Raw genomic sequence first — 20,052 nt, 5'->3', positions numbered from 1 at the left:
TTTTAGTTTGCTTTCTGCATTTGATTTGTTTCTGCTTTTATGTTTTTGTTAGTTTTTAGTGTTTGTTTTGGTTTTGGATTTGTTTATTGGTTTGGTTGCTCTCTTCTTTGTTTTCTCTTCTTTTGTTTTTCTTTTTGTGAGTGCCTGTGTGTATGTTTCTTTGTGTGATTTTGTCTGTTTAGCTTTGCTTTTACCATTTGTCTTGGGCTTTTGTCTGTTTGTCTGTTTGGGTTCTTTTTTGGTTTTTCTTTATGATTTTGTTTTTCTTCTTCCTTTTCTTCCACACTGTGTGGCTTGCAGGGTCTTGGTGGTCTGGCTGGGGATCAGGCCAGAGCCTTGGGGGTGGGAGAGCCGAATCCAGGATGTCAGACCACCAGAGAATTCCCAGCCCCATGGAATATTAATCAGTGAGTGCTCTCCCAGAGGTCTCTGTCTCAATACAAAGACCCAGCTCCACCCAACGGCCAGCAAGCTCCAGTGCTGGATGCCTCACAGCAAACAACTAGCAAAACAGGAACACAACCCCACCCATTAGCAGACAGTCTACCTAAAGTCATACTAAGCTCAAAGACACTGCAAAACACACCACAAGATGCAGCCCTGCCCATCAGAGGAACAAGATCCAGCTTCACCCACCAGAACATAGGCTCCAGTCCCCCCAACCAGGGAGTCTACACAAGCCACTGAACCAAACTCACCCACTAGGCACAGACAACAGAAGTAAGAGGAAATATGACCCTGCAGCCTTTAGAAAGGAGACCCCAAACACAGTAAGTTAAAATAAGACACAGAAATATGCAGCAGATGAAGGAGCAAGGTAAAAACCCACAAGACCAAACAAATGAAGAGGAGATAGGCAGTTGACCAGAAAAAGAATTCAGAGTGAGGACAGTAAAGATGATCCAAAATCTTGGAAACAGAATGGAGAAAATACAAGATATATTTAACAAGGACCTAGAAGAACTAAAGAACAAACAAGCAGTGATGAACAACACAATAACTGAAATTTAAAATACTCTAGAAGGAATCAATAGCAGAATAACTGAGGCAGAAGAACAGATAAGTAACCTGGAAGACAGAATGATGGAAATAACTGCTGCAGAGCAGAATAAAGAAAGAAGAATGAAAAGAATTGAGTAAAGTCTCAGAGACCTCTGGGACAACAGTAAATGCACCAACATTACAATTGTAGAGGTCCCAGAAGAAGAAGAGAAAAAGAAGGGGTCTGAGAAAATATTTGAAGAGATTAGAGTTGAAAACTTCCCTAACATGGGGAAGGAAATAGTCAATCAAGTCCAGGAAGTGCAGAGAGTCCCATACAGGATAAACCCAAGGAGAAACACACTGAGACACATATTAATCAAACTATCAAAAATTAAATACAAAGAAAAAATATTAAAAGCAGCAAGGGAAAGGCAACAAATAACATACAAGGGAATCCCCATAAGGTTATCAGCTGATTTTTCAGCAGAAACTCTACAAACCAGAAGGGAGTGGCATGATATACTTAAAGTGATGAAAGGGAATAACCTACAACCAAGATTACTCTACTTAGCAAGGATCTCATTCAGATTTGAAGGAGAAATCAAAAGCTTTACAGACAAGCAAAAGCTAAGAGAATTCAGCACCACCAAACCAGCTCTACAACAAATGCTAAAGGAACTTCTCTAAGTGGGAAACACAAGAGAAGAAAAGGACCTACAAAAACAAACCCAAAACAATTAAGAAAATGGTAATAGGAACATACATATCAATAATTACCTTAAATGTGAATGGAGTAAATGCTCCAACCAAAAGACACAGGCTTGCTGAATGGATACAAAAACAAGACTCATATATATGCTGTCTACAAGAAACCCACTTCAGACCTAGGGACACGTACTGACTGACAGTGAGTGGATGGAAAAAGATATTCCATTCAAATGGAAATCAAATGAAAGCTGGAGGAGCTATCAGATAAAATAGACTTTAAAATAAAGAAAGCTACAAGAGAAAAGGAGGGACACTACATAATGATCAAGGGATCAATCCAAGAAGAAGATATAACAATTATAAATATATATGCACCCAACATAGGAGCACCTCAATACATAAGGCAACTGTTAACAGCTACAAAAGAGGAAATAGGCAGTAACATAATAATAGTGGGGGACTTTAACACCTCACTTACACCAATGGACAGATCATCCAAACATAAAATTAATAAGGGAACACAAGTTTTAAATCAGATAGCTTTAAATCAGACACAAGAGATCAGATAGATTTAATTGATATTTATAGGACATTCCATCCAAAAACATCAGATTACACTTTCTTCTCAAGTGTGCATGGAACATTCTCCAGGATAGTTCACATCTTGGGTCACAAATCAAGCCTCAGTAAATTTAAGAAAACTGAAATCATATCAAGCATCTTTTCTGACCACAATGCTGTGAGATTAGAAATTAATTACAGGGAAAAAAAACCCGTAAAAAACACAAACACATGGAGGCTAAACAATACATTACTAAATAACCAAGAGACCACTGATGACATCAAAGAGGAAATCAAAAAATATCTAGAAACAAATGACAATGAAAACATGATGACCCAAAACCTATGGGATGCAGCAAAAGCAGTTCTAAGAGGGAAATGTATAGCAATACAATCCTACCTCAAGAAACAAGAAAAATCTCAAATAAACAACCTAACCTTAAACCTAAAGCAATTAAAGAACCAAAAATACCCCAAAGTTAGCAGAAAGAAAGAAATCATAAAGATCGGATCAGAAATAAATGAAAAAGAAATGAAGGAAACAACAGCAAAGATCAATAAAACTAAAAGCTGGCTGGTTCTTTGAGAAGATAAACAAAATTGATAAACCACTAGCCAGACTCATCAGGAAAAAAAGGGAGAAGACTCAAATCAACAGAATTAGAAACAAAAAAGGAGAAGTAACAACTGACATTGCAGAAATACAAAGGCTCATGAGAGAGACTACTACAAGCAACTCTATGCCAATAAAATGGACAACCTGGAAGACATGGACAAAGTCTTAGAAAAGTACAACCTTCTGAGACTGAACCAGGAAGAAATAGCAAATATGAACAGACTGATCACAAGCACTGAAATTGAAACTGTGATTAAAAATCTTCCAACAAAAAAAAAAAAAAAAAAAAAAAAAAAAAAAAAAAAATCTTCCAACAAACAAGCTCAGGGCCAGATGGCTTCACAGGTGAATTCTATCAAATATTTAAAGAGCTAACACCTATCCTTCTCAAACTCTTCCAAAATATAGCAGAGGGAGGAATGCTCCCAAACTCATTCTATGAGGCCACCATCACCCTGATACCAAAACCAGACAATGATGTCACAAAAAAAGAAAATTACAGGGGCTTCCCTGGTGGTGCAGTTGTTGAGAGTCTGCCTGGCGATGCAGGGGACGTGGGTTCGTGCCCCGGTCCGGGAAGATCCTACATGCCACGGAGCGGCTGGGCCCGTGAGCCATGGCCACTGAGCCTGGGTGTTCAGAGCCTGTGCTCCGCAACGGGAGAGGCCACAACAATGAGAGGCCCGTGTAACGAAAAAAAAAAAAAAAGAAAGAAAAAAAAAGAAAATTACAGGCCAATATCACTGATGAATATGGATGCAAAAATCCTCAACAAAATACCTGCAAACAGAATCCAACAGCACATTAAAAGGATCATGCACCATGATCAAGTGGGGTTTATCCCAGGAATGCAAGGATTCTTCAATATATGCAAATCAATCAATGTGATACACCATATTAACAAACTGCAGAATAAAATCCATATGATCATCTCAATAGATGCAGAAAAACCTTCTGACAAATTTCAACACCCATTTATGATAAAAACTCTCCAGAAAGTGCACATAGAGGGAACCTACCTCAACATACTAAAGGCCAAATATGACAAACCCAAAGCCAACATCATTCTCAATGGTGGAAAACTGAAACCATTTTCTCTAAGATCAGGAAGAAGACAAGGATTTCCACTCTCACCATTATTCAACATAGTTTTGGAAGTTTTAGCCATGGCCATCAGAAAAGAAAAAGAAATAAAAGGAATCCAAAATGGAAAAGAAGTATAAAGCTGTCACTGTTTGCAGATGACATGATACTATACATAGAAAATCCTAAAGGTGCCAGCAGAAAACTATTCGAGCTAACTGATGAATTGGTAAAGTAGCAAGACACAAAATGCACAGAAATCTCTTGCATTCCTACACACTAACAATGGAAAATGAGAAAGAGAAATTAAGGAGACACTCCCATTTACCACTGCAACAAAAAGAATAAAATAAGTAGGCATAAACCTACCTAAGGTGCAAAAAACCTTTACTCAGAAAACTACAAGACAGAAGAAATCAAAGATGATACAAACAGATGGAGATATATACCATGTTCTTGGATTAGAAGAATCCACATTGTGAAAATGACCCCACTACCCAAAGCAATCTACAGATTCAATGCAATCCCTATCAAATTACCAATGACATTTTTCACAGAACTAGAACAAAAAATTTTACAATTTGTATGGAAACACAAAAGACCCCAAATAGCCAAATCAATCTTGAGGGAAAAAAACGGAGCTGGAGTAATCAGGCTCCCAGACTTCAGACTATACTACAAAGCTACAGTAATCAAGACAATATGGTACTGGCACAAAAACAGAAATATAGATCAATGGAACAGGATAGAAAGCCCAGAAATAAATCCACACACATATGGTCACCTTATATTTGATAAAGGAGGCAAGACTATACAATGGAGAAAAGACAGTCTCTTCAATAAGTGGTGCTGAGAAAACTGAACAGTTACATGTAAAAGAATGAAATTAGAACACTCCCTAACATCATACACAAAAATAAACTCAAAATGGATTAAAGACCTAAATATAAGGCCAGACACTATAAAACTCTTAGAGGAAAACATAGGCAGAACATTCTATGACATAAATCACAGCAAGATCCTTTTTGACCCACCTCCTAGAGAAATGGAAATAAAAATAAACAAATGGGACCTAATGAAACTTAAAAGCTTTTTCACAGCAAAGGAAACCATAAACAAGAGAAAAGACAACCCTCAGAATGGGAGAAAATATTTGCAAATAAAGCAATGGACAAAGGGTTAATCTCCAAAATATACAAGCAGCTCATGCAGCTCAATATCAGAAAAACAATCCAATCCAAAAATGGGCAGAAGACCTAAATAGATATTTCTCCAAAGAAGACATACAGATGGCTAACAAATACATGAAAAGATGCTCAACATCACTAATCATTAGAGAAATGCAAATCAAAACTACAATGAGGTATCACCTCACACCAGTCAGAATGGCCATCATCAAAAAATCTAGAAACAAGAAATGCTGGAGAGGGTGTGGAGAAAAGGGAACCCTCCTGCACTGCTGGTGGGAATATAAATTGATACTGCCACTATGGAGATCAGTATGGTGATTCCTTAAAAAACTAAAAATAGAAGTACCATATGACCCAGTAGGACCATATCCTACTACTGGGCATATACCCTGAGAGAACCATAATTCTAAAAGAGACATGTACCACAATGTTCACTGCAGCACTATTTACAATAGCCAGGACATGGAAGCAACCCAAATGTCCATCGACAGACAAATGGATGAAGAAGATGTGGCACATATATACAATGGAATATCGCTCTGCCATAAAAAGGAATGAAACTGAATTATTTGTAGTGAGGTGGATGGACCTAGACTCTGCCATACAGAGTGAAGTAAGTCAAAAAGAGAAAAACAAATACCATATGCTAATGCATATATATGGAATCTAGAAAAATGGTACTGATGAACCTAGTGGTAGGGCAGGGATAACAATGCAGACGTTGAGAACAGACTTGAGGAGACGGGGGGAATGGGTGGTTGGGATGTAGTGAGAGTATCACTGACATAAATACACTACCAAATGTAAAACGGATGGCTGGTGGGAAGCTGCTGCATAGCACAGGGAGATCAGCTTGGTGCTTTCTGACCACCTAGAGGGGTGGGATAGGGAGGGTGGGAGGGAGGCTCAAGAGGGAGGGGATATGGGGATATGTGTGTGCATATAGCTGATTCACTTTGTTGTACGGCAGAGACTAACACAACATTGTGAAGCAATTATACTCCAATAAAGATGTATAAAAAAATAAAAGGGAAACTTAAAAGTTCTTTGAGATGAATGAAAATGGAAACACAACATAATGAAACATATAGGATGCACCTATAGTGCTTAGAGTAAAATTAATATTGTAAATCGCTATATTAAAAAGATCTCAAATCAGTAAATTTGCCTTCCACCTTAAGCAACTAGAATTTTAATGGGAAACTAAACCCAAAGAATGCAAAAGGAATCAAATAATAAAGATTAGAGTGGAAATAAGTAAAATAAAGAATTAAAAATGAGATAATCATAAAAACTAAAAGTTCATTCTTTGAAAAGATCAACCAAATAGATAAAACTTTAGCTAGATTGACCAAGAAAAGAGAAGGCTCAAATTATTAAAATAAATGAGGGCTTTCCTGGTGGCGCAGTGGTTAAGAATCCACCTGCCAATGCAGGAGACATGGGTTCAAGCCCTGTTCTGGGAAGATCACACATGCTGCAGAGCAACTAAGCCCATGTGCCACAGCTACTGAAGCCCGCATGCCCTAGAGCTTGTGCTCTACAACAAGAGATGTCACCGCAATGAGAAGGCTGTGCACCACAATGAAGAGTAGCCCCTGCTCACTGCAACTAGAGAAAGCCCACACACAGCAATGAAGACCCAATGCAGCCATAAAAAAAAATAAATAAATAATAAAATCAATAATGAAAGAAGACATCATTATAGAACTTTCAGAAATAAAAAGAATTATAAAGGAATACTATGAACAACTATATGCCAATAAATTAGAAAATTTAGATGAAACAGAAGGGACACGTATAAAAAACCCACAGTTACTATTGCACTTAATGAAGAAAGACTGAAAGTTTTTCTCCTAGAATGAGGAAAGAGATAAGCATGGCTCCTCTTATCACTTCTATTCAATACAATACTGGAGTTTATGCCTAGAGAAATTAGCCAAGAAAATGAGATAAAAGTACCCACATTGGAAAGAAAAAAATAAAACTCTATTTATAGAAGATATAATCTTTTATAAAGAAACTTCCAAGGAACTCAATAAAAATGATTAGAACTAATAAACAAGTACAGCAAAGTTGCAAGATACAAGATCAGAAATCAATTGTATTTTTACACACTTGTAATGAATAATTTGAAAATAAAATTACAAAAACAATTCCATTTACAATAGCATTAAAAAGATTAAAACACCTAGGAATAAGTTTAACAAAAGCAGTTCAAGACTTGTACTCTGAAAAACTACAAAAACTGTTGAAAGGATCTAAAGATCTAAATAAATGCAAAGACATCCCATGTTCATGGCTCACAAGACCTAATATTGTTAAATGGTAATACTCCACAAATTGATCTACTGATTCAGAACAACCTCTATCAAAATCCTAACTTGATATTTTTGCAGAAAATACAAGCTGATCCTAAAAGTTATATGGATATGCCAGGGACCAAAACGTTCTTGAAAAAGAACAACAAATTTTAAGAACTCACACTTCTAATTTCAATACTTACTACAAAGCTACAGTAATTAAGACTGTGTAGTACTGGCATGAGGACAGAAATAGAGATCAAAGCAAGAGAACCAGAGCTCAGAATTTATGGTCAGTTACTCTTATATTTACAACTGATTTCTAACAAAAATGACACAAAAATTTAATAAGGAAAAATAGTCTTTTCAACAAATGGTGGTATAACTGGATATCCACATTCAAAAGAATGAAGTTGGACCCACTACCTCACACATTATGCAAAACTCAACTCAAAACAGATCATACACCTAAGTGTAAAAACTAAAACTTTCCATCTCTTAGGAAAAAAAAAGAAATAACTCTTTGTGACCTAGTTTTCTTACATATGATACCAAAAGCACAAGCAACAGAAGAAAAATAAATTGGAATACATCATGGTGAAAAACTTTGTGCTGCAACTGATACCATCAAGAAAGTGAGAAGACAACCCACAGAAAAGAAAAAATATTTGCCAATGTTTTATCTAAGAGACTTGTATCCAGAATACATAAACAACTCTTATAACTCAACAGTAAGAAGACAAATAACGCAAAATATGGGCAAAGGATTTGAATAGACATTTCTGCAAGAAGATATACAAATGGCCAACAGGTATATGAAAGTATGTTCAACATCGTTAGTTGGTAGGGAAATGCAATTCAAAACTACAAATGAGCTACCACTTCATACACACTAGGATAGCTAGAAAGAAGACAGATAATAACAAGTGCTGGCAAGGATGTGGAGAAACCAGAACCCCTGTATGTTGTTGGTGGGAATGTAGTGATATAGTCACTTTGGAAAACAGTTTGTTAGTTCCACAAAAAGCTAAATGTAGAACTAGCATATAACCCAGCAATTTTACTCCTAGAAATATGCTTAAGGGTAATGTTACTGTTTGTCCACACAAAAACTTGTACACAAATACAAATAAACATTCTGTACAAATGTTTGTTATTCATAATAGCCCCAAATGGAAATAATCCCAATGTCCATCAACTAGTGAATGGAGAAATAAAATGTGTATATCCATAAAACAGAATATTACTCAGCAATGACACATGCTATAACGTGGATGACCCTTGACAACATTATGCTAGGGGAAAACATTACGCCAGTCACAAAAGAACCACATATTATATGATTCCATTTCCATGAAATGTCTAGAATAGGCAAATAAATAGAAATAGAGAGTAAATTAGTAGTTTCCTAGGGCTGGGAGATATGGAGGAGTGGGGGAATGGCAGATGAAGGGTAAACGGTGTCTTTTGGGGGCGATGGAAATGTATTTAAATTAATTGTGGCAGTGATCGCACAACCCTGTGAATATACTGAAGTTACTGAACTATATATGTTAAATGGATGAATTGTAGGGTATGTGAATCATATCTCAATAAAGCTGTTAATCAAAAGAATCCTTAAATTGACCCTTCCTCACTCCTAATGCATGAATCTCCTGTTGTGATGACAAGTTAGCTTATATCCCAAACACTTTTAGCAACTGGCAGCTCACTGTTTTGTGAATCTGTTTTATGGACAGCATATCAGTTACAAAGGTCTTTTTCATGTCGATCTGAAATCTGCCTCTTGTTTCATCCACCCATGGTCTTTTAAAATAACCTCCAGAGTCATCTGAATTCACCTCAGTCAGAGGAAGGGCAGCACAAAGCCCAAATCTAGTGCTCAGACATGTATTTGTCTAACAGTGTTTTAAGTAGAGATTTTAAGATAAAAATTATTGGAAGATTAGAAATCTGTACATTTTGAACTTGAATTTCCAAACTGCAATAATCAGATGGAGCCGAGAGGTATCTGCCCACCTTTAGATGGAACTTATTCTATCTACTAAGCCACCATCCTCACCACTCCACATTGGATTTTGAAAATATGCATGGGGTGAGAGCTACAGCTATTGCCACTGATCTGAAAGGTTTCAATTTGGGAAAAAGGTTTTGAGTAGGAACTGCAAATACAGGTGCTGCCAAGAAACCAGGCATGGCTTATAAATGAGTGTAGCAGGTATGCCTAATAGGGAGTGGTGGGGACTGTGGCTCACTAGACAGTACATAAAGGGGGAGACACAACTCAGATTAATAAACTACTTGCTTTGATATGAAATCTCAGGACTAAGACAGTTTTACCACTAAAAGTAACCAGGGGCTTCCCTGATGGCACAGTGGTTAAGAATCTGCCTGCCAATGCAGGGGACATGGGTTCAATCCCTGGGCTGGGAAGATCCCACATGCTGCGGAGCAACTAAGCCCGTGCACCACAACTACTGAGCCTGTGCTCTAGAGTCCACGAGCCACAACTACTGAGCCCATGTGTCACAACTACTGAAGCCTGTGCACCTAGAGTCCATGCTCCACAAGAGAAGCCACCACAATGAGAAGCCCGCGCACCGCAACAAAGAGTAGCCACTGCTCGCTGCAACTAGAGAAAGCCTGCACATAGCAACAAAGACCCAATGCAACCAAAAATAAATAAATTAATTTTTAAAAAAACCTGATGAATCTCCAACATAAAGAGTTTAATTATTAAAAAAAAAAAAAAGTAACCAGAGTACTTTTTACAAATTACCAAGACCAGAAAAGTAATTCAAGAGGGAGAAAAAAACTAGGTCCACAGTCTGGCTTCAAAAAAGTAGTGGAGAGAAACTGAATAAAATTGTTTGCTAGTTGTGCCTCATGAGTTCTTTAGTCAAAGTAATAGTTACTAAGAGTGTGTGTGTGTGTGTGTGTGTGTGTGTGTGTTTTCTGATAAATTACATTGTTTAGTATTGACCTTGTTAAAAGCCTCATCCTGTTTTATAAACTCCCAAATACTTCTCAAAAAAGAGGTTGACATAGCATTGTCTTACTTCATCAGGTACTTTGGACGAGGATTCTGATTCTCCTATGGCCCTTTTCTGATGAGCCACTTTATGTTTCAACATCTTGTTAAATATAAAATTGATTAGAGAAAAGAAGAATACATGTGTGTTCTGTTTAACATTCCTACTATGTGTATGAAAGTATAACTATCTTAGCTAAGTTTTATATCCAAAATTAAATTTAAAAATAATTTCAAGTTTTAAATTCATCAGAATTAGAGTAAATGCAAGGCATAAATTATCTATACTCACAAAAGGGAGAAGGGGGACAGCTGCCTGTATGTCCACCATTATTAAGGCTGATCTGATTACTCATCTAATCCCTTTGCTGTTTCCATATCCAGATTCTTAGAACCATGGTTTGGTCCTCTGATCAGCGTATAAGAAGGTGTGCAGTTTACTATTCTTTTTTTTAATAAATTTATTTATTTATTTTTGGCTGCATTGGGTCTTCGTTGCTGCGCGAGGGCTTTCTCTAGTTGCGGCGAGCGGGGGCTACTCTTTGTTGTGGTGCGCAGGCTTCTGATTGCGGTGGCTTCTCTCGTTGTGAAGCACGGGCTCTAGGCACGCGGGCTCAGTAGTTGTGGCGCACGGGCCTAGTTGCTCCGCAGCATGTGGGATCTTCCTGGACTAGGGCTCGAACCCGTGTTCCCTGCATTGGCAGGCGGATTCTTAACCACTGCACCACCAGGGAAGTCCCAGTTTACTATTCTTAAAACAAATATATGTCCCAATGCCTTTCAGTTACCTTTTCATTAAGAGAAATGTTTGGACTTAAATTTATGACAATCTTTGCATGTTCAATATTAAAACGATCCCAGCTAGAAAGAAGGTGAGCATTCCTTTTGACGGACTTAAAAAGACTAAGAATTCTAGGATGAGTTAATCTACCTCACTTTTAGGAGGGACAAAGCCTTAAAACTGACCGGTAGTTTTCTGCTAAAGAATATTTGGTAAAAAGAAAAAAAAATCATTGCCACAAGTAGGGGAAAATTGACTAAAGAGGAAAGGTTGTATTATCATATTACTAGTGGGCATTATTTTCTAAAGGTCTGTCTCTCTGTCTCCTTGTCTCTCTCACATATGTACACATATACACCCCTCACTGGATGTGGCTTGAAAGGCATATTCCAATGTAAAACTTTTCTCTGAAAAACTCTGAGGCAGCTTAAATTAATCATAGCTACAGATATTTTAGGTCTGAAAAAATGCCTAATGTTTCCAAGGATAGGAAAACCAAATTAACCAAAAGTGACACACAGGCACACATCCCATGATAATATGAAAATAACTATATCTAAGGGTAACCAAAAAAGGTTGAAATTTCTCTTCAATAGGTTTGGCATTTATCTGAATTAGGGGTCTTCGGAGAGAAGAATATACCCACTCTCCAAGGGGCTCTATATACAGGTATATGATGGTAATTAGAAATAAAATTCTTATCTTCAGACTTAGTTTATAGTACCTTTACAGGAAAAGAAGCAATACTTTCCACAGGAATGTGTGATCTGTTTGGCTTTGCAGTTGGATTTTCCTTTGAAAGAGCTACATCCCCATGAAGGCTGTCTGATGTACATGAATTTTCTAAGAAGTTTAAAATGAATGAGAGAAAAAGGAAAAGGTAAATTTTAATGTCATTAGTCTCAGATGATGAGTTTATTTCAATCATCAACTCAAAGTTTCACAATGCTTCATTTATAGGCTTGATCTCTCTCTCTCTCTCTCTATATATATTTTTTTTTCTTGAAGAAAACAAAATGCAAACACAAAAGGGTCCCAATAATCACCTCCAGTATAACCTAGAACAAATTTAAATAATTTATAAAGCAACTTGCTCCATGTAAGAATGCATGCAAAATACTACCTTTTATTGCCTAGCGTACAGAGATAAACAATATAAATGATTTAGATATCAAGCTAATCGTATTATTTCACGTAAAGCTCTAGGTGATTGACTTAACTATAATGGGGAATATATGGACTTCATAAGAAACATTTTTAAAATAAGGTAAAACCTCATTTATTAAATAAGTGAGTTAAAAAAAAGAAGATTTTCTCATACCTCCTGAGGCTTTCCTTTGGGTCTGAGAGGCTGGACATGCAAATGTATTTTTTTCCTGTTCTGAAGTAGCAGCAACAAAAGCCTGCCCACCCTTAATGGCAGCCATTATCTGCACTGCCTGTTGCTGGGCCTGAAGGATTCCAGTGTGACTAATTAATGGTGGGACTGGTCCCCTGGATGGGCTAGTGATCTCTTTACTGGTTGGAACCTATAGAGCATCAACATAAAACAAAAAAATCCTGATTTTAAAAATGGATAATTTCACTTTCCTTTTGCACAAAAGCTCTTTGGAATTGACTACATTCACAATACTACATGTAGTCCGATACACACATAATTGGAATATTCCCAGAAATAAAAAAACTGAACAATTTAAGCATATAATTTAAGACATTTTTTTCTTGAAATAACAGAAAATTAAATCTTATAAGAAAATGACACTTTGTATGCAGGTAAAAGTGGTAATAAGACATATCCTAATGAAGTTATTGAAATTCAAAGTTAAGAAAAGAATCCATTAGGTAACCTGGCAGGCGTATCAGGTGACCCATACAGGGAGAAATAGCAGGCTAGCATCAGACTTCTCCACAGCAACGTTCATTATGAGAAAAGAAGGGAACATATGAAAAAATGTTCAGCTTCACTAGTAATCAAAGAAATGTAATATAAACTAAGGAAATAAAATTTCACTCAGATTTACAGGTTTAAAAAATGATAATACCCATTTTTTGTAAGGTTTGTGGGAAGGGAACCCTGGAACACTGTGTAGGACTGTAAATTGTCACAACTCTTCTAGAAGGCAATATGGTAACATTTTTGTTTTTTTTTTTTTCGGTACGCGGGCCTCTCACTCTTGTGGCCTCTCCCATTGCGGAGCACAGGCTCCGGACGCGCAGGCTCAGCGGCCATGGTTCACGGGCCCAGCCGCTCCGCGGCATGTGGGATCTTCCCGAACCGGGGCACGAACCCGTGTCCCCTGCATCGGCAGGCGGAGTCTCAACCACTGCGCCACCAGGGAAGCCCGGTAACATATTTTTAAAATCATAAAAATCTTTATCTTCTTTTGCCCAGTTAATTCTAGTTGTGAGAAAGTATTCTTAAAAAATTGCTGATGAAACCGACAATCATTTAAATATAAGAATTTGGGGGGAAGTTATATAGCACAGTAATGTGAAAACTAACCACCACATCACTTGCAATTAAAGAGAACCAAGGTTACCCTCCTAAAAACCTGTTTTATAAGAGAGAAGGGGAGAGAAACTAGTTTAGTAAATATAGTATCTGACCCCGGGATGCGCAGGTATTCACTATCTCCATTTCACAGATATGGAAAATGAAATAGAGAAATTAAATAATTTGCTCAAGCATGTTCAACTATTCTGTCAAGAACTGGAATTCAGGGTCTTGGACTGACTTGGAAGCATAAAGTCTTTTTATGCCATGCAGAAGATTCTGCTGTCAGTATGTACCAAGTAAAAATAATACAGACACTAGAGCAGAGAAATAAAGTTTGTGTTAAATAGCACTTTTTAACACAAAAGTGTTAAAGGAATAATACTCGCTGCAGTGTTTATACAGTTTCTTTACATGTCATAAAAGAACTTCAGCATTTATAATATAAATTTACAAGAGGTTCAAATTGCTTTGAAAAACTACCATCAATTCCCCTTACTCACGCTAGTTAAGTTCTATAGAGTCCCGCAAACAATGAATTAGCAAATACTGAACCATTACAGGTGAGTATCTGGTCACAGCAGTTTCATCAACCAATGTTTCATAACCTTGTTATATGCGTGTTTCTGTTTAAAGATACTTCATTTAGTATATAATGCTGATTCATCAACACTGAATTTGTGGTCAACAGCACTAATAACTCGTGCCTGAACAAAGTTGTTTAACACACATACATTTTCTCTGTAAGGCACAGCACAGCCTTCTTGCACCAAGGAACACTAGACAGCACTATACTTGGGGACCATTTTAAATAACAAAATCACCAACAAAACACACAATAATGCAGAAAACATGGCACCAGACAGACGCAGGTAAGGACCTTGGTTAACAGTATGACAGCTGAACAAGAAGTCAGTGTTGCCTTGTTCAAACTTAGTTGGGAACGTGCATGTTAGGCGATTCAATTCAGTTTTTTTGGCCACTGCGCCTGTGTACAGAGGACCACAAAAGCATGAGTCTTGATTTTAAAGTTACAAATTAATTTTACTGAAGAGGCAAATTTGCAAATACAGAATCTGAAAATAATAAGGTTTGACCATATTAATTTATAGTTAAAAGGTTATACAAAAACAACATACCTTCTCTTAATGAAAACGTTAGATAATGGGGGAGAAAAATGAAGGTTTCAGAAAATGCTTACAAGTAGGCAAGAAATTTATTGACTGCCCACTTGCGCCCCCTAGTGGATAATAGGATAACAAGTACTGGAATATACTTAAAGCTTGAAATGACAAGGTAGGTAGTTCATAAACTACTGAGAGAGACCGGGAGGGTGGGAAGTGGGAGAGAAAGAGAAACAAAGTGACTCACATCAAACTTGGCAGTGTGTGCAATCCTCCTTTTCGGTCCAGAAATGTTTTGGTAATATTGCATATCTAATTCCATTTGCTTTCCTGAAGGCTAATGGGAAAAAGATAAGACTTATCCAATTTCAGGGTAGTAAAAGCAAAGATATGTTTCCTGAAGAGCCACAGGAATCCAAGCTACAAAATGCCAGGCAAATTATTAAAAAATAATTCAGAAAAAATAATTTAATTTGGATAATCTGACATGCATAGATTCCTATAAAAGATACCTCTAATTTGGGAAATCAACTGTAAGTTACTGTACATAATACCAGGGTCTCTGGAAAATGTCAAGTCTGCAAGACATGATGGCTGGCCAATTACCAAGGTTTTGCCTTATTTTAATACATTATTAATCATAAGTATTAGAAATATATATAATAGATGTTATATATATTCTATAGAGTTTAGAATATAGAGAATATATATTTAAGGGAAACTCCTTTAGATTTAGGAAAAGGATTTTTTAAAAAGTGACCAACCTGCTTAGCAGTCTCTCCCTTACGAGCTTTGCTTCGTGTGAACTTATTGAAAATTCGAAGACATTCCTTCACAGTGTCATCAGCCTCAGAGGGAGTGTCATCTTCAGTACATTCCTTACCAAAATCAAATTCAACTAATCTCTTGTCTTCAAAAGTAGTGAAGTCTTGACTGTCGTCTTGTACTCTCAGAACTTTGTCTTTCACATGATTGTCTGAATAAGAGAACTGGAGTTGGCTTGGTGAGTATCGCCATTCAGTTTCTTCTTTCTGAGTATCATCAATTGTATTTACATGTCTTCTGCTCTTTGGATAACTTTCATTATGACTTTCCTTCTGTATTTCTTTGTCACTGAGAGGTGCACAAGTTATACTTCCTCCTGAAATACAGACATGCTTTTCCTCACCACCGAAGCTTTCCATCTTAGAAATGTGGTCTTTGACACCCCACAAGTTTATGTTAGTTTTAGTATCTAGTGAGGTTTTCAGGTGTGATTTTGGTGGTTCGAACTTGTTACTGTCATCATCTGTTTGTGTGGTTAGCTGGGTTTCATCTATTTTTTCCTCTTCTATACCACTGATCTGAAGATTTCTCTCCTCCAGGGGCGATACTTGTATCTTTTCATCCATATTCTGATATTTAAAGCCTCTAAATGGTTTAGATTTCTTAGAAGTAGGAATGATTGGAGGTACATCCATTACAAGGTCATCTTCATCAGAATCTTGAAGATTTATTTTAATTCGTATTGGTGAAACATAAGGTCTTTGGCTCTCCAGGGACTTGTGGCAATTTCCACCCACAGATTTCTTCCAGAAGTGCTGCCTGTCAGTCTCACCCTGCTTTGCTTTAGATGCCCCAAGCAGCCCTGCAGAATAATTGAGCAAGGGATCATATTCAAGGTCAGTTGCTGGACATCTGTGGTCCATCACGTACTTTCTAGGCTGACTCTCTTTGCTCTTTGACGGTTCATTCCACTGTTCTTTTGGGAGCAGGCTATTTTCAGGAAAACCTTGTCTCACAATTGTGTCACTCAAGGAGGCCACGGGGCTTTGCGATAGCTCTTCAAGCGCTAAAGTAAACCTGGAGAGCCTCTTCCGCTTTTCTGCAACCTCAGCCTTGACTGACTCGATTTCTTTGTTGATTCTTTCCAATTCTTCCATAGTTGTGCCTAGTGTTGTTAATGGAAGATGAGTTTATCTTTAAACATCACTTAAGATGAAATGTGGACTCCAGAATATCCTGGACAATGAGTTTCCTATCACAAGGACATTAACTTTTCCAAACCCAGCCTTAAATGCAGGGAATTGTTGACTAACAGGTCAGTTCCTGGAATGAGAATGTCAACGGCTATCACTGATTAAGTCTTTCAAATGTCTAGCTCATTCCCATGACATTAAAGTACATTCGTGTCTCATTACTAGAGTAACTATACATCTGTGAGATAGGCCACGTGTATACATATTAAACTGTGTCAAACATGACACGGTTTGGATATACACGATTCACCTTATTATTTACCAAGCAGTGACAATTTGGTAATAGTTCAAATAGTTCAATGCCTCTTACACAGAACTGTACATAGTCTCACACACCAATATATCTCCTCTGTCACAAGAAAGTTTTTTAAAAACATTAGTTTTCTTAATTTAGTGGTTCTTAACATTCTCACTAAGGTCCCTGATATTCTACAGAATGCCTCAAACACCAAATTAAGCAAAACACACCCTTCCACAACCAACCAACCGTTAAAAAAACCTTAAACAAAATCAAAAAAATAGAACTCCAGGCCAGTTGGATCCACACTCCTGAGGAAACCCAGGATAGCGACAAGAGATCAGGCTGCTAGTCACGGCTCTTCACAATACCTGGCAGCTCCTTTCCTGACTTTTCACTAAGGAAATCCCCACCTCTTCCCTCTCTCCAAGATATACTTTCCTATGGAAATTATGGGATAATTTACATACTTCTCTCTTCGCCCAAACAAGAAATTTCAGATATGAGATGTCCAAATTACACTCGTTAAAACTCTGAATTTATTTTAGATAACCTACATGTTTTGATAACACACATGTGCTTCCTCTTTACACAATGAGCTTTCTCCTGGCTCGCTAGCGTTTCAATTTACCATTTGTTTTCTATTAAGAAATCAACTCTATTGCAATCCAAAACAACGTGTGTAACAAAGGTGCGGGGCATTTTGATGGCGTAGGAAAAAGGCGAAGAGCCGGCACAAGAATGAGGACTATTCTATGTTCCAAACATAAACAAATGGCGCGAATTGCTTTTTAAATAAACTTGGAAAGGGGAGTAAACTCTGGGTAACCAGCTAGAACTGCATTTTGGCATAAGCTGGGTTTTATCTGGTTGCCATGATTCAGGAAAGGCTATTTAAGCAGTGAGTTGGGATGCTATTGAAAAAACAAACAAAAAGCTGTACTTTCCCTCCATGTCAGAAGTTTAAACTTTTTTGCTCCATCAGAAGCTAGATTTGGAGGGCAAATTTTGAAGTCTGAGGCACACTTACAACCTTCGCTCAGGCTACAGGTGATTGGAAACAGCTCCTTCTGACTTGTAAATCCTCTTCGCCACAACCGGGGTCCCACCCCACCCATCACCTTTCCCCAGAGCCCAGGAAGCTCCTTAGAGTAATTCCATACTGCGGATGGGTGACAGGAAGCGAGGATAAAACCACACAAGACCACGCACGTGCATCTTACTGTGCATGCCTTTCTAGGATCCCGCGTTCCCAGGAGCTGGCATCACCGGTCCGCACACGCCGGTCCACAGCACACTCCTCGCCCTGCCTCCCTGGCCACGTGACTTTGGCCCCGCCCCGCTCCCCCCCTCCGGAGCCTTGGGGGCGGGGTGGCCACCCACGTAGAGCCGGCCTAGAAGCTGAGCTCTCTGTTACTGGGGCGGAGATTCTCTGCGGATGACCCGCCTAAGCCAACCATCTTCCCGAATGTCCCTGGGACGCCCCTGCTCCACGGTTTCAGGAACTGTGTGACCACCCAAAAGGCTCTCGAAGAACGTCCTCAAACAGGATCTTGCATAGCACCCTCACTGCTCGGTATATGTCGAACACACTTGACGTGGGAGGGGCGAAGTAAGAGGGACTAAGGACTAGCCCTTAAGGCTCCTGAACCTGGGTGTGCGATGCTGGGAAGATTTACTCTGGGGAACTCTTAACAACTTGGTTCCTCGTTCGAAGGCAAGTGCTTGTTTTCCTCTTGCCCATAATAGCCACTCTATAGGAATTGCCCTTAAGTAGGTAGGTGGGAGTAAACAGCCCTTTTTGAGGGCTGGGGAAGAGACAGATTATGGGCATCAGAGAAAGGAAATGCAAGGGTGTTTCGGAATGGGGGGAAACGAGTTAAAAAGGAACTGGTTTTATTTTGTCCTTTAAGAGGAAACAAACACATCAGAGGTCCAGACAACCTGTTTAGGAAATCCAGGTTTAGTCATGGGATGGAGGGTCAGCAGGGGACAAATGAAAAGACACTCCTCCTCCCAGCACACATACACACCAGCCTGGGCTGTATGACCCTCTCCTCGCTTCTAGGCTAGGGGAGGGGGCAGAAGAAAGCGAACTTCAGTAAGGACTACCTGACATTCTTCATGCCCTGCCCCCAACACCATGACTGCACTTTACAATGCTACCTACAATGGTATGTGCGAGTAACGCCAACTGAGGATGAGATACCAATTTAAAAAATATATATAGTTAACATCCCTTTTGGCCCTTTTAGGCATAGTAAAGCCATATTGAGTAATTTTCTCAAGGTACAGTACATTAGTACTGGAGACAACAGCAACCCTTACACCTCTTTCCAAGCAAGAAAATTCGTGGTCCCTTCCAAGGGTGGGTGGAGTAAAAAGGTGGGAACGGTTCGTAGCCAACCCCTCCCCAAGCCCACCTGACATTCTACCCACAAGCCTTTTCTCACCTATGGATTCAACATGGCTCCGCTGCGCTCCGAGCACCTCCAAGCTGCTGCCACGAGCTGCCTCACTCAGTTCCCACCGCATTTCCCGGTGCCTGAACTGGCAGCACAAACGCTGGCACCGACCCCCGGGGCTGTCAAAAGGGCATGGAAAATGGCAAAAGTAACCCACGGAGGGCAGCATGGGCTACTGCTCAAGGCCACCTCCTCTGGCTTCGAAAATTGTGTGCACTGACGGCAAAAGCACGCAAAGCTTAACACACACCCTGCTGCCTCTTCTCCAGCCAGGGTACCGCCTTATATAGTCCGTTGCTACTCGAAGGCGGAGCTTCGTAGCTTTCCCAGCCAATGGGGAGGTTGGGGCTGGCGTCAGGGGAGAAAATAATAATGACCTAGAGAACAGATGGTAGGGCCGCATCAGGTGGGTGTAGTGTGTGTCTGTCCTCCATGGGGAAGAAGGTTCATAAAGAC

At 38.8% G+C, this 20,052-nt stretch overlaps 1 protein-coding gene across 9 annotated transcripts in view; it reads right to left on the bottom strand.

The window, feature by feature from the left end:
* The window catches only part of LOC307188542 (uncharacterized protein), a 46,487-nt gene extending 26,435 nt beyond the window's left edge, over positions 1-20,052 (bottom strand). For 4 of the 9 annotated variants that reach the window (XR_013828971.1, XR_013828972.1, XM_079925809.1 and 1 more), the window contains exons 1-5: positions 19,585-20,052; positions 15,640-16,805; positions 15,123-15,212; positions 12,579-12,786; positions 11,982-12,100 (exon numbers count right to left, since the gene is read on the bottom strand). Coding sequence is in view for 2 of the 9 variants with exons in the window: in XM_079925809.1 (XP_079781935.1) it covers positions 11,982-12,100; positions 12,579-12,786; positions 15,123-15,212; positions 15,640-16,805; positions 19,585-19,765 (1,764 nt within the window). In the remaining 7 variants the exon portion in view is untranslated. Of the gene's footprint in view, positions 1-11,981; positions 12,101-12,578; positions 12,787-15,122; positions 15,213-15,639; positions 16,964-18,161; positions 18,283-18,343; positions 18,424-19,584 lie in introns of those variants that run through there. The other 5 variants (XR_013828974.1, XR_013828975.1, XR_013828976.1 and 2 more) reach the window with 5 other exon arrangements.

This window comes from Stenella coeruleoalba (assembly GCF_951394435.1).
Source record: "Stenella coeruleoalba genome assembly, chromosome: 7".
Lineage (NCBI taxonomy): Eukaryota > Metazoa > Chordata > Mammalia > Artiodactyla > Delphinidae > Stenella > Stenella coeruleoalba.
Note: the sequence above shows the minus strand (reverse complement) of the source record. Positions and strands in the feature narration are given on the sequence as shown.